The 17,424-nt window shown below is 30.5% G+C and overlaps 2 protein-coding genes across 5 annotated transcripts in view; one reads left to right on the top strand and one right to left on the bottom strand.

Moving 5' to 3' along the window:
- The window catches only part of rg (A kinase anchor protein rugose), a 684,927-nt gene that overhangs the window by 637,852 nt on the left and 29,651 nt on the right, over nt 1–17,424 (top strand). For all 4 annotated transcript variants that reach the window (XM_085960838.1, XM_085960839.1, XM_085960840.1 and 1 more), the window contains one exon: nt 17,227–17,342. In XM_085960838.1, the coding sequence (XP_085816964.1) occupies nt 17,227–17,342 (116 nt within the window). The remainder of the gene's footprint in view (nt 1–17,226; nt 17,343–17,424) is intronic.
- Nucleotides 1–17,424, bottom strand: part of LOC147077816 (facilitated trehalose transporter Tret1-like) — a 68,556-nt gene that overhangs the window by 37,212 nt on the left and 13,920 nt on the right. The window lies entirely within an intron of this gene.

Here is a 17,424-nt window from a genome sequence, read left to right on the forward strand (position 1 = left end):
TTTCTATAATATTCTTCATTCTTTTAATGTCAGGGTTTAGGTGTCAACATAGAAAAAATCCACAATCACACAAAATCTTATTATCAGTAAATACAAAGCTATCACTACAGAAACACCGGCACAGCTTCAAATCAAAAAATATAATTGTGTGTTCCCTGCTTCAAATCGGTTTAACACGTTCACATCAGTTTGGTGGAGGTCAAAAAGTCACCCAATCAAAGGGAATAATCCTAAACTTATGCATGTTGTAGGCAAATCCACTATTTACGCAGCATGTGCGATTGAGGTCTACGATGTATTTGCGCGCCCGGAATTCCTACCACTGGTTCTATCGTCTATGCCTGCTATTCGCACCGCCTTATCCAGTCCAATCGTTCCTTCGAACCACTTTTTCTCTTACCATCCAGAAGGCATATTGTAATAATTATATATTTTTTATTAATTATGACATCTTACGGATTCTGTGTTGTGTCCTGTGGTATATGATCAAATTAAATAACGTAGAATATTTTAACTTAATATTCTCTAAAAAGGTTTTAATTAAGTACCCATGAACATAATTATTCGTTTAGGTGTGTGTGTAATAAATAGTATTATTATGGCGACAATACAACGATTTGTGATAATCAAACTGTCGTGATTATATTGTGACTTATTATATTTTTGAATGAAAATACAAAGCACGACATGAGGTTATTCATAGGTTAGTCCAAATTTAATGTATTATTTTGGCTAACCTCTGAAAAAATGTATTTCTTTAATATATTATTCACGAAAACACTTTAATAGAATCAATGCAGAGCATCATAATATTTGACAATATGAGTTTTGTGGTTATATGTCTGTATGTACCATTGGTATAATAATTCCAGAATATTCCCTCATACCCAAGTATTAAAGTAGACACAATAGCTAAATAGATAAAAGACATGATTACAAATCTAGAATAATAACCACCGCGGTGATTGAAAGGCTTGTGGGTCATGTTAGAGAGGAATCTGTACGGTCGTATTCCAACCAAAATATGCCAGATAGAGTAAGAAAATAAGTTAAATGGTAATAATAAAACTAGACTTTCTCAAATTTAAAAATATCTACAAACGAGTATTTCAAATGAATAATTCATAATATTAATAATATCGACCGAAGGTAGGTACTTGATGTAATTTAAATTTAAATTCTAATGGATTTAAGTTTTGTACCTACTATTCCATTTAAGTCGTTTTTTGCGACCCGGGTTTCGCCTTTCGGCAACTTCAAATTGGTTGGATATATTTTTATTGTGATCCTTGACTTAATATGTGGGTGATAAGGTTTTCACCTATTTTATTGTATTAATTTATTATATTTGTTAGAATTATGTATTAATTGTATCGTTGTCAGTATGTATTTACATTTTGATGGGTGCACATAGTGCCTGAAGATGCCGAAAGGCGAAACCCGGGTCGCAAAAAACGAGTCAAATGGAATAGTACAAAACTTAAATCCACTAGAATTTAAATAATTCATAATTGGAATGGAAAAAAAAATTCACGAGTACAATGATCGTAGAAAAAATGAATGCTAGCACGAAATTTATTTCATCACGGAAATGTTGCTTGTAAAGTTTTATTTAGTTGGTAAGGTATTGAATACTAAACGTAAATTTTAAGCTGTTTCCGACATACCACCTTACATCACATACGAATTTTGCATGTTCGATACATAAAAAAAAATACTACATAGATTGATCTGACTACAAAAACGCTGCATTGACATCGCTGATTATTCCTCTTTAATTGGACCATCCATGGGTCTCTTTTCTTATGCAGTGGATAGATAACTCCAAAGTTCCATTCGTTTCTCTAGGACACATATCATTCTTTTCTACGGTGCATAACCTCATAATATGTGACGTATTATTTACTTTTATTAGTTCGCGTTTATATCCATTGATTGTTGTTTAATTGAAACAAAACTAATAATCTATTAAGTGTTTTTTTTTCTATAAAAGACATTGAACTTAAGTGTAACATAATTGTTAATAGTAAAGGTGACATAAAAAATACAAATTCATTGAATTGTATGTTACACATTAACATGAGCATTTTAATATCACATCAAATATTGCAATACCCACTTATATTGCAATTATGGCCATAATATTATATCACAATGAAAGTTAAAAATTATGAGAGAGAAAATGATGTAGAGAAAGTAAACAGTGTCATTATTATATAAGTAGTTATTGTTATTTAAGTAGTGCACATTTCAGGCGAAGTCTATGTTTTTCTTACTGTTTTTATGTTACTTGAAGTAAAGCACAATATATTGTTTATAAATATTAAACCTGTATATACGTATGAATAAATGAACACTGAATAAAATAGATATAAACAATGTGTAAAATACAAGAATGCAATATTTTCACTTCACCCGTACTTGTTATTAGGAAAAAATACTCTTTTGAATTGCTATTACTTAGTCTGTACAATGAGTAATTACCCCGTTGGGGTAGACAGGTCATGCGTTGCTTAGGGGCGACACATTATAAAAGGCGACGAATGAAGTAACTAATAAAAATATAACAACTTTTGAGAGCAATGGCGGTTTTCCATGAAACAGACGATGTTTTCTTCTTTTGCCATATCCGCCCCTTAACTGGAGCATATGGACACCACGCGGCGCCTCCAAGAATCCCTGTCGCTCACCAGTCTTCTTGCTTCGTTCCAGGTCAAACCAGCATCCCGTTGCTCCGCCGTATACACTCTGTTTAAACGATGTTTTAGCTAAATAAAAAAATCCTGACAACATATCTATCTATCACTGTAATGTACTACCAATTGTAAAACGTATTATAATAGTGGTTTATCGCACAGGCAACATTTTAATAAGGGCGGAACCTTGCCTTAAGACTTCACTGAGTCTGTTGTTTTGGTCTCTCTTCAGCAGATATTACCATGATATTTTTATCAATTTATTCTCTTACATCTTCGCAAACCGTTATTCTACACTACCGTATTATAAACATCGTATATTATTGAAACAAATCTTCAAAGTACATCAACTGAAGACTAAAACAATTTAAAACTGGGATAATATTATTTTGTTGAGAATTTGCAATGTAATTCTACAAGTTTCGTTAGAATTTCATTGTGTTCTTTGAGTATACGTATTTTTTTTTAATTTTCTTAGTGGCTATTTTGTATCGCATTAATATTACAACTGTTTTTCATAAATTCTAATTTCGTTATATTTCATTGTATTTGCCCTGTATGAGTAACACTTTTTTTTACAGCATACGCCATGTCCTAGATATCTCAATAGTATTCTGCATGTGTGTATTTATAAATTAAAGAAAAAATAGAGCGCAGTGATCGTAAAAAAACAAGTAAACCTTGTAGACAGATCAGTGACTTGACATAAGTGGGATATTGAAAGAAAAAAAACCACAATAAGACCGTCTGTTTATATATTTATTGTGCACTTTTAACGGACTTCCAAGAATTTTAACTGAGGACAGTATATTAATTAACTCCACGTACGAAACTCCACGTACGAACTTACGCGTTGTTTATTCTTCAAAATTAACCGCATATAAAAAGGAATTTTTATATTTTTTATTAAAATCCGACTTTTAACTAACATAAAACTTACATTATTTTAAAATACTCACATAGGTACATATTTAAGAACAATATATAGGTTCAACGCTGCATATGACTGTAATCTTTATCTATCGGGTTTGGGCCAAAGCAATTTTAACTAACAGGTATATATGCAACTGAAGCGAATTACAAATTCCAGCTTCGTATTTTTTCATTATTTTTTTATAATAGCTATGCTTATGAGGTATTTTCAAATGATGTACATATATTCAATAAAAAATGTAACATTCTCAAATCATGTGAATTATTCGTTGATTAAAAAAATAGTTTATCAAATAGGACTTCCCATTATTGAACCAACCAACGTATTTTGCACGCTATTTTGAACGGATCATTCCAACATTACTTTATAAACATACAAACAATTATGTTATATTAACGAAATCCTTTTTTTAACCATGCCCGTGTCTCTACACTAATCATATTATTTATTTTACAAACATTCACCACACCATCACATTATCTCGCGGACTTATTATTAACAAACACAAGTTCTGTTAAGATGTTCACTCTAATAATACGGGTAGGTAATTATTACGATCGGGCTACATAGTGTACAGCGACACACTTCTATACGTGTGATTTAACCATTTAAAAATTATCCTGTGTCTTATTTTAAATGTAATATGATTTTATTTATGTTCAAAGCTTCAATCTGTCTATCAATATTTACTAGATCTATAAAAACTATTTACGCTTATATGGTAATGGTCAAGCTGTATGTATGTGTACTTAATTACAACCCTCTTATTAATACTTAGTGAAAACAATAACTAAAGCATCCATTATTCCTCAAATTGAGTAAATATTCATTGTTATATTATTTGAAAATGGAATTACGAGGGGCGGACGTGCTCAGCGTGGGTCAAAGTGGAGCTTTTTTTCTATTTTCAAAGCATGATCCTGGACATACCCTAAACGTTGTAGATAATCAATTTATATCATTTTGAAGCCTTATTATCCGTTATATTTATTTTAAACATTTCATCGCTGTTTGAACATCTACCTAACCGATTTTTTTTTAAACGGTACATGTTCAAACTCGCGCGTTAACATCATTTTACTCCTTACTTCAATTATAGTTTGTCAATTTATGGCTACGGCCGTATGTTGTAGCTTAACCACTGGGGAATGCCAAAAGAAATGGCGTATTTCAAAAAAACACTACCTTATTCTTAGGTCAATAATTATTATAAAGCAATCATTATTCGTAGGATGTTTATTACACTTGAATGGTCAAAGACATAGCTTATAATTAGTATATTTAGAATTATCTTCAAATGTGTTAATCTTGCCCATTTTTTGAATAATAAAATTCCCAATTCTTGTCATATTTGGGATCACAGAGATTATCAATTTAATTTTTTATCGTAAATATTTCACTATAATAATGTCGATATAAATTATACTGATGGTTTTATAAATGCGTTTAAAAATTAATAAATGTAAAAAATCTTAACACCACTGCACATTTATGTACTGAAATATGACTATATTCTAAAACATTAGAGCGAGAGGTTTAAAAGAATACTATTTTATGTAATAAAAATACTTTATGCAGTCATTAAATGTTTAAAATAAATATAAAGGATAATAACGCTTCAAAATTATATAAATAGATTATCTACAACGTTTAAGGTATGTCCAGGATCATGCTTTGAAAATAGAACAAAAGCTCCATTTTGACCTACGCTGAGCATGTCTCCCTTTAATTAGCAATAATAATTAATATTTTAAAATGCAATGAAAAAAACAGAGTACGTACTCAGAATAAAATAATCATTGATCATTCGAACTGAATCGTATATTTCTGTTTTTGTCTGCGATACTTTTATATATCGAATGAACTTCTGTTGATACAGTGTTTAAATATGTACGTTAAGTTAAGTTAATCTCCTCACTAAGCCACTCGTTAATCGAATTATATCGTGTTTATAAAAAAAATCAATTGCCTATTTTATTATCGCAGGTTTTTATTCTTGGAAACGATTTTTCGACTGTTTTCAATGTCAAGTTAGTGCCAAAAAGACTAATGTGGCAATTTATCTGGCGCAAAATTTCCCAACAATGAATAAATTACAATAATATTACTATCGTGCCGTGGAAATAGAAATAACAGTTAAAGAGACATTATGGCAACACAACTTTTCAATGTCGAACGCGATCGGTCGCTCACATTTCAATACGATATCCTTTACGGTTCAATGAACTAAAAAAACATATTAATAAATTCGTGTCTAGCGCTTTGCATTATTTTTACCTTTTTTTGGAAACACGGTCATGTATTTTTTACGATAAATAATTATCAATAGGACCAACATTGTATGGTATTTCTGTCTTAAAATAAATACTTTAATTCATTTAGTAGCTAATTTGGAGATGTGTGGTTCTCAAGCGTTAATATTTAAAATTCACATCATTCTACAATTACATTAATAAGGAGATGAAATAAGAACATACATCAAAAGCAATAAGTAACTACCTATATAATACATAATTAACATATTTTAATCAACATTCACATAGGTACTTAATCTTGAGATGTTTATAACTCAGCCAAACATCAAAGCGTTTTTGTGTATCCAAACGTTTGGAAGAAATAATTGTAACCTGCAAGTATAAATTATAATACTTCATTTTAGCTATCTTGTTAATGTACCTACTCGATATGAATAATATGTATTTTTTATTTTTTTAATCTTTTATCTTACATAAAAGTAATAGAAGTATATAACTATACAGCTAAATAAACCTTAACTGAGACATTATGCCCTAATAATAATAAAAAAAACATATTTCAATAACATTAGAACCAGTTTCGTTGGTTTAGAACAGTTTTTTTTAATTTCGTGAAACTGCATAAGATTAATATTTTTGGTATTATTGTCAAGCAGTTTTATAAAATTACAGAAAACAAGCATCTTCCCAACTCCTTATTCCATTGTGATAAAACTGTGAAGGTTCGAGCTATTCATTTTATGGTTGTATAATTAGTTTAATAATGAACGGAAAAATATTTGCAACCCACAATTACAAACCCATCTTGTAATGAATATATTAATATGTAGGTAGGTTAGAAAAATTTACTACTAACAGAGATACAAAAGTGGGAGTTAGGTATAAAAAGGTTGACTACCCCTGCCCTAGGGCCTAGACTAAGTTAATTGATTGTAACTTAAACCGACCGAACTTAAACGCAACGTTCTACCCACTATTTAGCTCAACAATATATGTATATATTTTATTGATATCAAAAATAGTTGACAGAATTCCCCAGAGAATTGTTTTAAAGTGTTGACTTCATTATACCAATCAATTTAAAGCGAATCTGTTTAGTTTAGGAAAATCAAAAGTTGACCGTCCGGGAAAATCCCAGCGTTATGAATGAAAGTTCGTCAGTTTCACGAATAAACAACACAGATCTAAAAATATGTCGTACATACAGCGTGTGGTCACTTTCGATTTCAAACACATTTTCGTCGGGATTTTCCAATAAGTTATTCTGCTTCATTGTTAACTTCAAATATATAATAATATGTTCTATTGTATGGATAGTAGAATAATTTAAATAAAATGTCGTAATATATCATATACATACGGTAGGCACTTATTGAGGAGATTTAAACATGTCAAATTATTGGAATTGTTTATTTAAAACGCTGTCTACCTATGTATATAGTATGTAAATAATAATTGACAATGACTCACCGCGAAAATTGAATAAATTACTAGTAATCGATAAGTGTGTCATATTCTTAACATAAGGTTTATATGTGTATTTATTAAACTGTATTGATTCATTATCTTAACTTAAGTAAACAACAATATGTTTTTGTTTTGATCCAGTTTTTTTCCAACAGGCGTCGTATTACAATCTTTGTTCAAAATTCGGTTACTAAGCCGAAACCTGTCAATTACAATGTCGTTATATAATATAGCGGAAAAGATTTCCACCTTACTCCAAAATAAACAAAATAATTATTTTCTGTTCATAACAATAACACAAATATTTTTGTAATATTAGATAATGGCAATTTTTATTTTATTTTATTAATTGATAGCTATTTCATTTTCCATTTGTTTCCTAAGGTATTTCACCTTGTGCCCCCACCATGACCTCTGATTTAAATGCTCGATTATGCCATTCCGGATCATATGAATCTCTAGTCAACAGAATTGAGACCTTATTGACAGACTTTTACTAGGAATATTTTTGTTATTCGTCTATCTCATTGGGTCCTGGCGCTGGACCAAACACCTATAAGATGATATGACAGAGAAAAGTGGAGTAAACGAATGGAGGCCAATGTGCCGTATTGCACAAATAGTGGACTGTAATGAAGAAGATGATAATGAAGCCTTAGTTTATTTAAATAAATTTAGGACTACATCCAAATAATATAAATGTACATAGGTATACAGAATTTTTTGTCCGTTCAGTCCAATAGTTAAAAATATATTAAAGTATTATTACACACGGAGTGTAAGCATATTGTGGAAGTGGAGCAAAATAGTCACTTGGTCTATTAATTAGCTTTGCTACAAGTGATTTTGCATATCAGTTTTATTTGAAGAGAACTTCTCACTTGTACTATAAGATTAACTTTTCAAAATGCCGCTGTTATAAAAAAAACAATTCATCATAATGATACGATACCTAAGAAAAAGCCCGTATTTTAAAATCACTGTTCGGTTAAATCTATAAAAATAGAAATGCTGCGTAGAAATGTATGTATACGTCAAACTTTATGTTAAATTTGTGATTAATTTTATTAGAAAATTTTACTGAGCTTTTAATTTTCATAGATTAGAAGAATAATGAGTCATTAAAAAAAACACTATCCATTGGAAGTAGCTTTACCACTACATATCGTTGATTCTTATAGCACGTCCAGAAACATTTCTGTTAGGTTACCTATAAATATGGGGAAATGTGCCAAAGTTAGACCGTAAGCTTCCAATTATCCACACGACTAGTTAAGTTACCACTACGTGTACGTTAAGTGTATTACTCAACATTTTCTTAGAATTGATATATTATTATTGACAATAAGTTAAATCGCCTGTTTTCTCTGGAAAATCAATTTACTGGTTTAATTAATGCATACTATGAATTTTCATATACATTAATTACATATGTCATTTATCACGCTTGTATCACGATTTGTATCGATTGTATTGCCTGCTTCTTTCCTTCCGGTTTCAATATATCGTATAATATTGCACCTCGTTATCTGGTTATAGCTACTAGTTTTATTGCCGTGCATGTATTTGATATAACGAAGGTTACTGCGGAAGGCTGGCGTCATAAAAAAATAGTGCTCGTTAACTTCACCATCAAGACGTATGTTTTACCCAATAATATCTTAAAAATAATTATTATCTTTTTGTTGTGTAATTTTACATACTTTACTCGTCGAAAGGACGTCCGCTGGACAAATACCGTCATCCAACGGTACCCAAGGGGCACGAAACGGCCACAGGGTCGCCCTAAAAGCCGCTGGACCGACGAACTGATAAAGTTCGGTGGAAATACGTGGCAGCGAACGACACAAGACCGAGAGAGTTGGAGGAAACTTGGGGAGGCTTTCATCCAGCAGTGGATTGACCCCGGCTGATGATGATGAACAAGTGTATACCTATATCTATATTTTACTTTGAAACATGTATTTTGTTATACCCAACGAAGAGAATTCAAAATAAAATATTGCAGGTTTTATAAGATACAAGATACATTTAGAAGGCACACTATTATAGTCAGACCGTAACACGAAACTGTAAGCATCGATCGTAGTGCTAGTTATTATTCATACTTCAAATGCAATATGGTAAATTTTTTGTATAAAATCATGATTGTTGCATATAGAGATAAATGGTAATAATTTGAACGATATATCGCACCATCGCAACTAAACTGCCACAATCCAAAAAAATTTAAACAGATTATTAGAAACAAGACAATTATTGGACAAATCTAAATCAGCCATCAGTGCCCAAGAGGTATAAATATCTTAAATAAGATAATTGTTAGCGGAAGTACCTACGTGGTAGCAGATACTGCAAACAGCAAGGAAATGTTTTCATCTAGCGATGGACCGTGACTTAAATCGTGATTAATATAATGTTACCAAATAAATGACACAAAAATACGTCACTAACCCAGCTGTTGCTGTAATCGACGCAGCCTTTTTGATTGCAAATATTTCAGTTAATATGCACTTTGTTATCTTCATATGTTAGCTATTTTTAAAATCATTAAGGGCGGACGTGCTCAGCGTGGGTCAGAATGGAGCTTTTTTCTATTTTCAAAGCATGATCCTGGACATACCTTAAATGTTGTAGATAATCTATTTATATAATTTTGAAGCCTTATTATCCTTTATATTTATTTTAAACATTTATTGACTGCATAAAGTATTTTTATTACATAAAATAGTATTCTTTTAATCCTCTCGCTCTAATGTTTTAGAATATAGTCATATTTCAGTACATAACTGTGCAGTGGTGTTAAGATTTTTTACATTTATTAATTTTTAAACGCATTTATTAAACCATCAGTATAATTTATATCGACATTATTATAGTGAATAAGTGTATGAAATAAATCATTTTCAAAATCGATCTAATTATCCAGTTAATACTTTTCTACTATATTTCTCTCTTATCTACAGAAATATTGTCAATTTCGTACGGTAACCGAAGGTGACATCACCGGAACTGTCAGATTTTTTTTATAATCGTAAAGAAAAGGTTAAAATTTATATACTGATTGTCCTTCATCCTGCAAATTTTTCAACGTACATATACGTTACACGGTATTAGAAATAGCGCTGTGTTTTTTTCAGTAGCCACAAATTCACCGCAATAATTTCATCTTTCACATACTACTAATAAAATAAAACTCTTCGAAGGTAACTTCATCCAGAATAAATGCATATTTGGCGTATTGTAATGTAACAAAATGTATCACATGTCCCGCGGCTATCGACCGCCGAAGGTCAATCGACTCGCGTCTGCTCTGGTACCTGTCTTTCGCCTCAGCATTTCTGATATTTTGACAAGGAAGTCAATACGCCGCTGGGTAGTACCTAGTCTTTTTTTACTTCTGTAAAGTATTTTAAATCTTCGCGACATTGGAAATGAAATACTTAACACATTTTTTTCCATCGCTATTGTTTTAGTTTATTTTTAATTTTTTTTAAATCGTCTTAATTTAGTAATATGCCCGTAGCGTAATTGAAAAAGCATACTGCCGCGAATCCAGCAGTTACAGGTTCAAGTCCTGTCGGGTGTCGTATTTTTTTTCCACAAAATGATTTTTTCTTGTGTGGCTAATGCACGAGATGTTTTCAAAGTATTTATATTCGAAATAAAACTCATTATTTAGAACTTATTTCATATAACTTAATAATCATCAGTACCGGTTTCATTCGCTAATTGCAAGTAAATCATTTATTAAAAAGTACTCGTTTTGTACAGATGTGAGTAGGTACCTAACGGCTATTAAGTATATAATATTTTTTTTCTGAAAAGTTTAGTAAATTTAAGTTAACTTCTTTTTTAACCGAAAAGATTTTATATTATTATTATGTGTTTAATTATTTTACTATTGTTCAATAAATAGTTGTGAGATTGTATATTTTATATTACTTGAGAATGACACATTGAAGCGGGGTAAACCCCCCTCCTAAATCAGCATGATTATTAAATTATAAACTAGTATAAGTACCTACTAAATATGATGTTTTATTTAAATTAATACTAAGTATTTGTTTTATTAATTTTATAATTTAATTACATTACAACCTATGTTAGACTTGCATTGATTTGAAAACCACGCAATAATTCATTTTTATGAGTTGTTAATGACATTAATTTTCAGCCACTCTATTTTATTTTTCTATTTTCATATATTCAATATTTACTCACGTGGTTGATAGTCATACTATTTGCCTAATTTACAACAATATTGTATTCGCTTATTTTAAATTATATATTTATTTAATAGATTTATTAATTCAGTGAGTCAGTATCAAACTCATGCAGTACGTGTCTTTTGTATTTTCCTAAAATCAAATCTGGTCCAAGGCTCAAAGCCTTCATTTTCTCAGTAAGCCTTGCGAAATTAATCATTTTTTAATTTGACCAAAAAGTAAAAGTACTTACATACTATGAGTCTTTTTAATTTTTACCTAATTTACTCACATGTACCTATTACCAGCATCACATTTGCGTCTATTCAACGGGTACCGTTCTTGTCTCATCACTTAAATGTTTTAACACCCATATTCGAGTATTCGCAGACAGTGTTGCCAACTGTACTATATTTTATTGTACATGCAATCAAAATTTTCTTTTCCGTACTATGTATCAGTGGCGAAGGGTGGAGGTAGGCTGCTAAGATCCGATATAGATAGTGCACACTAAACTTTGTCAGTCAAACGTATATGTTTTCATCGAAATAAGACTGTGGATAATGTTTGTTAGTTTTTAAAATTCAAATAAACCCTGCCTAATTCAACCAATAGTAGATAATAGTCAAAACATTTTAATTTATATATTAAATATCTTAAATTATGTCATTAAACCATACATAATTTTAAATATTTTATAGATATGAGAATATTTTTTGTCGATTATGGTTTGGTTAGGCAAGGGTTAATGAATTTTAAAAAACTAACTAGCACCATCTGTAATTTATGTATTCTTAATTCATTGAAAACAAAAATAAGTATGACTGAAATAGTGTGCAGTATCTTTGTCGGATCGCTCATAGCATACCTAAACTATTATGGTTTTATTTAACGGCCCACATGCTCAGCGTACGTCAAAATGGAGCTTTTATGGTATTTTCAAAGCATTTCAAACCGTTAAAAAAAAGGTTAGGTACATGTACAAACACGCGCGTTAACATGATCTTACTCCCTACTTCATTTATTGTTTGTCAATTTATGGCTACGGCCGTATGTTGTAGCTTAGCCACTGGGAAATGCCAATAGAAATAGCGTATTTCAAAAAAATACTACCTTATTTTTAGGTCAATAATTATTATAAAGCAAACATTATTCGTAGAATGTTTATCACATTTGAATGGTCAAAGACATAGCTTATTATCAGTATCTTTAAAATTATCTTTAAATGTGTAAATCTTGCCCATTTTTTGAATAATAAAATGCCTAATTCTTGTAAAATTTGGGATCACAGAGTATATCAATATAATTTTTATTGTAAATATTTCACTATAATAATGTCGACATAAATTTTACTAATGGTTTTATAAATGCTTTCAAAAATTAATAAATATAAAAAATCTTAACACCACTTCACATGGACGTACTGAAATATGACTATATTCCAAAACATTAGAGCCTTTCCAATACTTTGAAATATCATGCTTTGAAAATAGCATAAAAGCTCCATTTTGACGTACGCTGAGCATGTCCCCTCTTAAGCAGGATTTAATTTAATTTTAAAATCTAACAAATACCATCTGAAAATTGTATCTTAGTTCAATGAAAACGAATAACTATGATTGACAAAGTTTAGTATGCACTATTTATGTGGAATTTTAACAGCCTACCTCCACCCCTCGTCACTGCTAAAGTACTATTTTGACATTTAAAAAAAAATACTTTGATATGTGACTCTCAAAGCAACATTTTTATTTGTCTGTTCAGAAAAGCTAAAAAAAATGTTTTTTGGAACGCAAAATGTTCGATTTCCCGCTCGGAAAAAATATCGTATCCGGTACCGAAGTAATTTTCAATTGACTGAATGAATTAAAAAAAGCTCGCTATAGAAATCATTGTAAAAAATTCCGCTGTCATACGCGCTATATTTTTACGGAAACAGAATACCGACTATAATTTGTACGCACTTATTATAAAATATTATATAAGTAATTGTATCAATAACATGGCGTGATACCTACAGCTGGACAGATTCCACCTCTGAATCCGTTGGTAGCGTGGTCTATTTCTCAACTCAGGTGTTGTGTTCCCCAAAGGGATGCGATAATGGCTAACCGATGTTTTTTTTTAAATATGTAGTATTTATTACCTCTTCTCTGTGCTCTGCTTCGGAACAAAATTGGCAATTTCCTATTTACCTATCACGTCAAGTGAGATTTTTCACTTTATTTCAGTAAAACATTGAATTATATTTGTCGTCATAGGGTTTCATTACACTTGTGTGAAATATTAATCATTTTTGTATTGTTATCGTTTTTTATGTTACATATTATAAAAATTCTGCTTACATTGTGTTGCACACGATAACCGGTTCACCAATTTCTTCAAAAACTATGACCACTATGACATTATAAAACAATTATTACCATATTGATTTTCCACAAACAATAATTCCTATTGTTAATGAAATGAAAAACCTTAAATCAATACTTTTTTCAGGAGATCCAAAAGAATTTTACATTTTGAACAGATCTGTCGATATAATAATTACAAGATAAAAAAGAACTTTTTATATTATACACCGTTTTTAAATTTTCTGTTGAATCATATACACTTGACTTGACTTGACTATCTTAAACGATCAAAAAAAATTGTACTTGATAGAAATAATACTGAAATGTCATTTTGACATGTCATATTGATTTTCATTTTGTTGCTAGGACCCCAGACCCCTAGCAACCAATAATGGTGTCGAAATAACTTTTCATACAAAACAGAATTAACTGAAAATGAATTCAATTCTACTTAAAGATGGCTAAAAGTATTAAAAAAAATGCATTGGCATCGTGTTCTGATATATTCTAAAAGTTTCAAATGTTTAGCTAGTCGGGAAGTTAATTAAAAATCGATTGCAAGATTTGTACCGGACAAAGAACCACCGGACAAATAAGAATACGAGCTAAGAAAAACGTTGTAAAAATGTTTATATTTTGTTGTGAAAGTTAAAGATTTCCATTCAACTCATACGTTATGATCAATGTGGCATATTTAACAAATTATCCGATAATTTAAATTTGGAATATAAATATGTTCGGCGGTCAATTTACCGTGAAATATTATATATTATACGATACGGTTGCGTATGTTTATTATTATCATGTTGGTTTCATGGCTTAATCATTTTTTTTCTGAATCATTAATTTTGTTTTAGAAACGCGCAATGTAGGTTAAAATCGATTCATAATATTGATTGCGATTGCACTACTGCAGAAAATTACAAAATATGATATGGTTTTCCCATGTGGTATTTTATTTACAAAAGAATTGGCAGCACCAAACTTGATTGTTAGTTGCTAAAAGACATTATTTATCATTATTATAATATATACTTTTAACAATCATCTTATTCATAGCCATTGATGCGTACATTATATAAGTGTATGCCATGATTTTCCATATATAATAGATTAGTAAGATATAAATGTAAAGCCATCGCCATATTACAGTATGTACGATTTTGATGTACTAATACAGCCTTTTGTTCGAAGACTGCTACATTCTCGTGAAATTTGCTATAGTATATAAATAATAAGTGTCGTTATGAAGCTGATTATATTTTTTGTTTCCTTCAATGAAACAAAATACTTTAAATTCCGACCGCTTTCAATATTAGCAGTGTCATATTCCGGATATGTCACTATTCGATAGTCCACATTATTTAAAATTATATTACATACTATGGTTAAATAATAATCTAATTTTAAGATACCAGTTGCAATATTCAGAATACAATATAATACACCTACTTTGCCCAGTTTTGACTCAAATTGAGAACTTTGCATAGTGATTACTGATAGAGTTAATGATCCCTTTTCTAGAGTCCTATTCTTTATTTGAAAAAGTTTTTATTGTATATGAAAGTGTTGTCATATAATATTTGTGGTTTATGCTTCAAATACATTATGATGTACGTCGCGTCCTATTATATTAGTACGTGTGAGACTACAGGGGGATCTTCATACAACGCATATAATTCAAGGTTGTACCTTCCTCGCCACGTGCCATCCTCCTCACATACAGCTTCGAAGACTCTTCTTAATATCTTTCTTTCAAAGATATCTAGCTTCCTCTTATCTTTTTTTGATAAAGCCCAGCATTCCGACCCATAGGTTAATATGGGTCTGATGAGGGTTTTGTATAACTTTATCTTAGTTTTCTTTGAGAGGAGTTTTTACGTGTGCATACGTTAAAACTACTTGCGATATTGCATCCATAGATAATATTTTGAACAGAACCCAACCTGCAGACCATAGATAATATACAACATTCTTATAGAAAATACATAGTGCCAACAGCTAAAAAAAACACACGAGTCGAAAATGTTTAGGCATGTAGAAAATGATAAAAAAACGTTCATTGAGTCATGCGGGTGTCGATGCAGTCCGGTACGCGTGAGGTGACCTCCGACAGCTTACTACATCACGTGACAGTACGTGACGTGCATTAATATTATTATATTTGAAGCTTTTTTATGTTTTGTGTACAAGTACGCATCTGTTTGAGTATTTATATTATTCTCCCCTTTAATGTTAGTTTCAGGTTATGTTTTGGGTAAATATTGTGTACTGAATTTTTAAGAAATACGCTTATTTAAAAAATTAGCACCTATAATTTGGCTGATTTTAACCTTTTCACGATCCCCTTTTAAATCTTCTGATCAATCGAATGCATCATCTGCGACAAATAAACCGCCCCTAAAGACGTTGTATTAGTAATAGCAATAACTAAATATGTAGCATTATTCCTAATACTTTTTTTACGAATAGTTTTACTTCAATAAAACGATAATATCAAATATGTAAACCTTTATTACAATAATAGCATTAGCAGAGCGATTGGTGATATCGCTTACTAGAGTAGGTACAGCAATTACTTTTAAACATTTAAAAACTTAATATACAACGGAAATAACCGTGACCTATAGTAGTTTTTTTTCAATTACTTTTTGTAACGTAACTTATTCCATAGTCATCTTATTTGACTTCCTATTTTTCTTCCTTCCTCAATTTGAGAGTACCGGTTGCAAAATCAGTCACCTCCATAAACATTTATTCCAATATATTTACAAAACTTGTCTTACTGCGTCACCTCAATACTACGACTAGATAACTCTGATTTGGTCATTGTTGGGAAAATGAAATTTAAACTTTACAGGCCACAATTAGGTATTTAAATTGTGCTTTGTCTAATTGGGAACAATTAAATGAAAAAATATTGTGGGTAATTTATTGTATTTATTTAATTCATTTATGGTTTTGAAGTTATTTAATATTTTCAAACATTAAATTAATACAGTTCCCATTTACTTCTAACTTACCTAGTTTTACCATTTGTAGAGAAATAAATGTAGAATCATATTCATTAACTATCTCAAAAACATTGAAAATCAAGTTACCTAGTTTTAGTATTGAGGTAAGGTAAATATAACCGATGACATCACGTGTGCTCGGCAATTTACGGACGAAATACGATATATTCCTAGATAATGTTTGATAATTCAAATCTCTAAATTCGCAATCCGTATGGAAGACTAATTATAATGATTGATTATTTCTCGACATCACTTGATCATTTACGTTGTATAACATTTATTTTTCGTTTTTTTATAGAAGAGCCTCCATGATGTCCCCACGACAGCTGATGAGAAATTCCAACATGACCCAGAAATGGCAGCGAAGGGAGATTTCAAATTTCGAATACCTCATGTTCCTAAACACAATTGCTGGTAAGTCATTTTCAATATTATAACATTTTTTTTTAAATCGTGTTATACCTATAATTCGTTCTCTCTTCCTGATTTACAGTTT

The sequence above is a fragment of the Rhyacophila brunnea genome, unplaced genomic scaffold (assembly GCF_057557595.1).
Source record: "Rhyacophila brunnea isolate RB1 unplaced genomic scaffold, BYU_Rbru_1.0 scaffold_12, whole genome shotgun sequence".
NCBI classification, from domain to species: Eukaryota; Metazoa; Arthropoda; class Insecta; order Trichoptera; family Rhyacophilidae; genus Rhyacophila; species Rhyacophila brunnea.